The sequence below is a fragment of the Triticum aestivum genome, chromosome 1D (assembly GCF_018294505.1).
Source record: "Triticum aestivum cultivar Chinese Spring chromosome 1D, IWGSC CS RefSeq v2.1, whole genome shotgun sequence".
NCBI lineage: Eukaryota > Viridiplantae > Streptophyta > Magnoliopsida > Poales > Poaceae > Triticum > Triticum aestivum.
Genome location: NC_057796.1, coordinates 363,472,766 through 363,479,946, shown reverse-complemented (window position 1 = coordinate 363,479,946; position 7,181 = coordinate 363,472,766). Strand labels below are relative to the sequence as shown.

The 7,181-nt window shown below is 48.0% G+C and overlaps 1 protein-coding gene across 1 annotated transcript; it reads right to left on the bottom strand.

Moving 5' to 3' along the window:
* Nucleotides 1–6,201: 6,201 nt before the first annotated feature.
* LOC123170072 (Bowman-Birk type proteinase inhibitor B6) lies at nt 6,202–6,976 on the bottom strand. The gene is made up of 2 exons (XM_044587919.1): nt 6,819–6,976; nt 6,202–6,683 (listed from the first exon to the last, which is right to left on the bottom strand). Exons 1-2 carry the CDS (start codon nt 6,892–6,894, stop codon nt 6,487–6,489), a joined length of 273 nt encoding a protein of 90 aa, XP_044443854.1. The 5' UTR covers nt 6,895–6,976; the 3' UTR covers nt 6,202–6,486.
* Nucleotides 6,977–7,181: the final 205 nt, after the last annotated feature.

Sequence of the window (7,181 nt, the reverse complement as noted above, 5' to 3'; positions counted from 1 at the left end):
GCCCCAAGTACGCAAGTACGAGAGTGTTGTCCTTCTCTTTTCCCATTTCTCATAGGGAGTGATCTCATTATCCTTTGTCGAAAGTTTATTCACGACATGACATGCCGTTAGTATAGCCTCCCCCCACCATGCCTTGGATAAACCCGATGTATCTAACATGGCGTTAACCAAATCAGTTAGAGTACGGTTTTTCCGCTCGGCAACCACGTTTGACTAGGGTGAATAGGGAGGCGTCCTCTCATGAATAATGCCGTGTTCTGCACAGAAGGAATCAAACACACTCGAGAAGTACTCTCCACCACGATCTGACCGGACTCGTTTAATTTTCTTTTCAAGTTGATTCTCACCTTCTGCCTTATAGATTTTATAGTAGTGTAGAGCCTCATCTTTAGTATTTAACAGATACACATAGCAATATCTAGTAGAATCATCTATCAATGTCATGAAGTATTTCTTTCCACCTTTAGTCAACACACCATTCATCTCACAAAGATCAGTATGTATGAGTTCTAATGGTGCCAAGTGTCTCTCCTCCGCGGCCTTGTGAGGCTTGCGAGGTTGCTTAGCTTGCACACATGAAAGGCACTTAGAACCTTTGGCTAAAGTGAAACTCGGTATTAAATCCAACTTGGCCAGCCGCGTCATAACACTGAAACTAATGTGACAAAGACGTGAATGCCAAACTTTAGATTCATTAACATTCAAATGAATATGGTTCACGACTTTATTACAAAAATCTGTGAGGGAAAGGCGGAACATCCCTCCGCTCTCATAACCTTTTCCAACAAAGAGTCCATGTTTTGTAACAACTAATTTATTAGACTCGAAAACCAACTTAAACCCTTCTGTACATAGAAGGGAGCCACTAACGAGGTTCTTCTTGATGGCGGGGACATGCTGCCCGTTCTTCAGCTGCACGATCCTTCCCGAAGTAAACTTCAGATCGACCGTGCCAACACCATGAATAGAGGCACTCGCGCCATTCCCCATCAATACGGACCCGTGGCCTGTGAACTGGTAAGAAGTGAACAATGAAATGTCAGCACACACATGAACACCTGCACCTGTGTCCACCCACCAATCGGTGGGCTGAAACACTGAAAAAACAGTAAATAAATTACCGTACCCAGATGCACCATTCTCATTGTTGCCGACAATCATGTTGACGGACTTGGAGTCCTGTCCTGGCTTCTTGTACTTGTTTGGGCACTTGTTGGCCCAATGTTCAACCGAACCACAAGTAAAGCAGCCCTCATCCTTCTTGTTCTTCTTGAAGGTCTTCTTAACCTTCTTCTTAAAGTCGGTATTGTGTTGGACACCGTTCTTTCCCTTGGCCTTGTGGGAGTTGAGGTTCTTCTGGTTCACCATGTTGGCGACAGAATTCCCTTTGGCCCCTTTTCCGCGAGTCCTTTGCCCTTGAATTCTGCTCAACACTCAGATGGCCAATGAAATCCTCCACAGAGAATTCACGCCTCTGATGTTTCAGAGTGGTGGCAAAGTTCCTCCAGGAATTAGGGAGCTTAGCGATTATGCAGCCCGCGACAAACTTGCCCGGTAACTCGCACTTAAGAAGCTCAAGATCCTTAACAATGCATATTATCTCATGAGTCTGCTCCAATACAGGACGGTTTTCAACCATCTTGTAATCGTGGAACTGCTCTATAATATACATCTCGCTCCCAGCATCGGCGGCCCCGAACTTAGATTCGAGCGCCTCCCACAAGTGCTTGGCGACATGCACATGTAAATGTGCGTCGACCAGTTTATCTCCGATCACGCTAAGAACTGCTCCGAGAAACACAACGGTGGCCTCCTTGAACGCCTTCTCCTGTTCAGGAGCAATCGTTCCCGTGGAGACACCGGTGACCCAGAACACGTTCATAGCCGTGAGCCATAAAGTGGTCTTAGTCCGCCAACGCTTAAAATATGTACCGGTAAACTTATCCGGTTTCACTGCACCGGCAAAGCCACTTGCCAAAAAATTCCTACACATAATAGGTTTTTGGATTGCTGAGTAAAGAGGCAATTTTTTGACTATTTAATCCATAGATAAATCACTAGCATGGCATTGACTGAATTGACGACGTAATGACTCTAATCTAAACATGCACGTACTAAGCAAACAGTATACAAATCTACACATACTGCTAGTACTGCTAATACGAAAATAAATAGGAGCGGGATAAACGCGTTATACCCTCCAGTAGGCCATGCAGATGCCGCGGCAGTGGTGGTGGCAGCAGCGTCCTCGGCGGCCTTCTTATCGGCTTCAGCTTTCTCGGCGGCGGTGGACATGGTGATGATGAGGGCGACGCGGACGTAGAGGAAGTAGACGAACTGCAAGCAGTCGCGTAGTCGCCTCCCCAAAACCTAAGATGGAGCCACCGGCGGCAGCAGCGGCAAAGGAACGACAGTGGGCAGTGCGCGTGAGCAGATGCGATCTGATCGTGGCGGCTATGTCCGAGTCCGTGACAGCCCACGATCCGAGGCGCGTCGTGACGAGGCGGGCGGCGGAGGAGTGCGCGAGGGCCTCGTCTCTTCTCAAGCTCCAATAGCATGTAGAAGAGAAACCCTTATAAGGAGGTCCAACTCCTCTTCCACTTCCAAGATGGGACTAAACTTCCCACTCCATTTAGTGCCAATAAACCCACGTGGGCCTTTCCCACTCACTTTTTCAGAAATTGCTATATGGGCCTAGAGCCCATCTCAAATTTCAGCGTTTACAACCAGCACAAACCAACACCTCTCACAGATCCGATGAATCGAGCCCCCCTCGCGCGTCTCCAACAACCTGCCCATGGCCGCAACCAAGGCTGAACTCTCTCTGCCGCGGCCAAGGCCTCAACTCTCTCTGCCACCGCGTCCAAGATCTCGTGGGCGTCCATCAGTCCTTCCCTCTCCTCCTACGGAGCGACCTCCTCTGATTCGCGCACGTTGCTACTTGCAATCGGTGTGCCTATGTTGAGCTAGCTCGGTGCCGCGCTTGCCACAGATGTTCCCATCGTTGCTGCCATGGCCGGCTGCTGCTGTCCTCAATCGAGGCAGGTTATACCTTATCTTTTTTCCTCGTTCACGGTGGTCATGTCCAGCTCCGCTTACGGGCCTCATTCATGCTTTCATTATGTTTATTTTTAGGCTCTCCCACACAGTCTCACACCTCACCTTCTATTCGTTTATTCGTGAAGAGGCTTGTTAATTTTCTACTCGCTAAAGTATATAGATTGTTGGGGCTTGATGTATAGCAATGAGGTGGGACTATTAATTTAGAGGCGAACCCTCGCTTCAATCACAATCTAACGATGGCCTTGCTGGTTGCAACCTTAGCAATAGGAGAGCGGTCGTGTGTTCAAACCGCTGCAGGAGCAACAATTTTTTCCGGCTTCTTGAAGCCCATTCGCATCTCTTGGAGCAGGCCCATCGGCACACTAGTTGGCCCAGTATAGTGGCATATGACGTGGCCCGAAGCTGTGATACATACTTTTTTTTTTTGGTTTTCTAGCGGACAGACACATAAAATTTTTAGTACCATCTTGGATAGAAAAAATATCTGAAACAATTTTTTCCGTTTTGATGGTGGACAGACCAAAAAATCGGAGAAACACCCCCCCCCCCCCTTTATTAGTAAAAAAAAGGTACAAAAGTATAAATTAGATCCCATCATATCCAAATTTAACAAACATCTTTTTACTAACCCCTTGTCCCAACGAAGTCATATATGTTGCATGATCAGGTATTGATCGTAACAGCGTTACATTGCTTGAACTTATATCTTTGTTTTCAGGATTAAGCACTAAAGGCATCATATATAGCACCCAAATCCATTCATAGCAAATAAAACAAGAACCAAAGAATTATTCACTCTGACATCTTCACCCTCCAATCCCGGGAAACACAACGATTGTCATTATCAATTTTAGATCAACTACCCTCACATGGACCAAAGCAAAATTCCTAGATTAAACACTAATAACATTGCATGCTTGCATGATTAAGCACGAGATCACAAGATTGTCCCAAAAAAGTAACTGATACATCACAAAATAACTAAAATCAAATAATTTTGGTAAATAAGCACTAACAACAACCACGCCGTGCTCTTGGGCAATCATCTTTGGGTCCCTGCCACCCCTCATATGGCAGTATCATCGTATTCAATGCCACCTTGTGCATGGTATCCACATAGTGCCAATGTCTTCAAGAAGAACATGGCTTGCATCCATATTAACCACATCACGGTAGGCGTAACTCGCTCCTCGCGTCACCTCCTCCTGGCGACCGGGGAGGAAACCCTAATCGCCCAGCCGCCCCCCCCCCCCCTCCCTGTTCCCTCCCCTCATCGCCCCTCGAGGCCGCTGTCGGCTAAGCCTGGCGTCGCTGGTGAAGGCGGCGGGGGGGGGGGGGGATCTGCTGCCTCCCGTTTCACGGCATGGTGGTAGAAGGAAGACCACTGTTTTGGGCGCCGGCCGATCTCCATGCCATCGGATTGGATCTGGCACGTGGCGCCCGCAAGCCAGGTGGGGTGACTCGGTGGCTTTCTCCCTCGCGTGGCAGCTCCATACCCATCTAACGGCGGAGGCTCGTGACCTGGCGATGATCCGGCTGCATGGAGCAGTGGGATCCTGGTGGTGAGCGCGAGCCGATGTTAACAGTGGTGGCATGGTTGCTCCACGGCGGGGGCGCCCATGTTACTGCGGAATGTGGGCACCGATCTCGCGTGGCACAGATGGGCTTGGGCGGGTCAACAGCTCTCGGACGTGACTCCAGGTTGGCGCGGTGGTGCCTGATGGCGCTGGCTGCTAGGCACCGTGGTGGTACCGGTGCCCAACTTGACGGTGATAGGCTGGATCGGGCCGGCGTGCGGGCCTGCTGCCGTGATGATAAAGGTGGTGGTCCTCATGCTCTTCTCGCATCATGGCAACGACCTGCATGATCGGTCCTCCTCGATCTGGCCATCGACATGTTACACGGATGGAGAAGGTCATGGTTGCCGAGATCGGAGGACCAGTTACACGGATGGATCCTTGGAGGCGATGGAGTCAGCCAAGTGTTAGATAACTCTCAGGAGTAGCAGTGATAAGTGGGCCGGCAACAATGAAGGGTTTCATCTTAGGTGTTACTCCTCGGGTACCGAGTTGTGACTTTCAGGGTGAAAACCCAAGGTCTGACCTTCATTGGTTATGCCTGGCAATTGCCTTGCTGAAGTAATTATTTTGGGAGCGTGGACTTTTCTCCAGGGTGAAAACCCAAGATATTGGATCGGGCAACGACGGCGCTTGTGCGCTGTTCCCTTCTTGGAGGCGTTGCTTTTGGAGATCTTTTATGTTTTCCAGGTGTTGTATTTGGTGATGGTATGAGTGCTGCTATTGAGAGGAGATGATCGATGTGGCGGGACCTTTGTGTTTTTCCTTTCTTTTTATTTTCTTCATTGGTTGTCTGCATCCTGAATGTCTTTGCGACATCTTGTAGGTGTAGAGGCCTGGTGTAATTGCTATCTTCGCGATATTAATATATTCCTCTTTTCGAAAAAAATTAACCACATCACACGATATAGTTGAGAGATGATATTTACCCAAGGAAATGTGTAAGTTGCATGCAAGACCATTGGTGAGCATCTTGGCATGTGTCATTCGTATGCACATCTCCAACGTCCACATCCTACCTCCCATCTTCGGGTCCGCAATGGGCTGTTACCGCCGGCACACATCATTAAGCTTCTTGGCATCACTACTATGCACTAAGGAGGTGGTCATGGATGTATGATAGAGATGGAACTGGAGAGAGAACTATGGGAAGGGGGGGGGTCTTACCTTCTTAAGGGCTTGTTCGGTTGAGGTGGATTTAAAGGGGATTGGGGAGGAATTAATCCCCTGCAAGCCAAAATCCCTGCAAATCCCCTCCAATCCACCTAGGGTTGGGATTAACCGAACAAAGCCTAAGGGTGGTACATGTGGAAAATTGTGTTGTATTTCTCATGTATTTCCTTATATATATACACTTATGTAGACCCAATTAATTTATTAATTGGGACACACATATGTGTAGACATTGTGACCACGAGTGTACAGCTACCTATAGCATTTTACAAACAATTTGGCAGCCACAAAGTTTGACTTCTAGGAGAGATAAATAGTAGGACAATAAGCATTCTAAGTAGGCAGAAAAATAGAAATACATTAAACACTGGTCCCTAAGAAAATCGCGTGACACGAACAAATGCGTTTTAAGTGGAGACACACAATCAACACAGGTGTTTATTCACGGAGGATACAACGGGCACCTGATAAGCGAGCAACAACTGACTACTCTTGAAGAGGAAACTAAAACCAAGAACAATGGCGATGATGAAACGACGGCGACTGACAACAATGTATGCATTATCGGCGTGCAATGTGGGGCCACATGTACGCACAAAATACGGTGACAGTGCTCATCCTATCTGAGCTTTATTTTTGGAGAAACGATTATCATGATTCGAGCTTGAACCGGTCAGTTCTTCTTGCAGCGCGGGCCGCATGTGTCGTTGATGGTGGAGCGCATGTCGGCGCACCGGAACATCTTGACACGGCCCGTCTGCACCGCCCGGCATGCGGAGCATCCCTTGGGGCACTGAGGATGGGCGTCGTCACATACGTCGACCCCCGAGAACGACCTGCATTTGTCGCAACACTTGGGGAAGTAGTCGGCTGCACACATGCATGGCATGGTATGATGTTAGGAACCACTTATAAGATATATAAGACATCAATGGAATTGCAAAAAGGCAATCAAACTTTTTTAGGTAAAGAAATAGAATAAAACATGAACAACCACAAACCGACCATTCACGTGTACAAGGATTCCCATGACCCGGATGGCATGGAGGACAATGATCGCCACGAGCTTGGTGTTCTTCATGGTTGATTTTATGGTTTTCGAGCAAAGCTCTCACTTACCTCTTTGTTGTGAGTGGAATGCTATGTTTTTGTTGTTGGCCAAAGCTAGAGCACATCTATTTATAGGCGTAGATTTAGCACCTTGCTTGGCAATCTGCTATGCCTGCACGCCATCAAAGTGGGTGAGCCGGATAATACAGTTTGACACATAGCGCGCACCACTACCCACAGTTTTTTCCACGTGTTCAATGGACATGTGCGAACTGGAAATTATTGGACTTTTATAGGCCAAATCTAGGCCTAGCTCGT

What these genes read in the sequence shown, in the direction of transcription:
- LOC123170072 (XM_044587919.1), bottom strand. Translation starts at nt 6,894, where the DNA reads ATGAAGAACACCAAGCTCGTGGCGATCATTGTCCTCCATGCCATCCGG. An exon ending in AATCCTTGTACACGTGAATG is followed by an intron (nt 6,684 to 6,818) that starts GTCGGTTTGTGG and finishes GCATGTGTGCAG; the next exon opens with CCGACTACTTCCCCAAGTGT.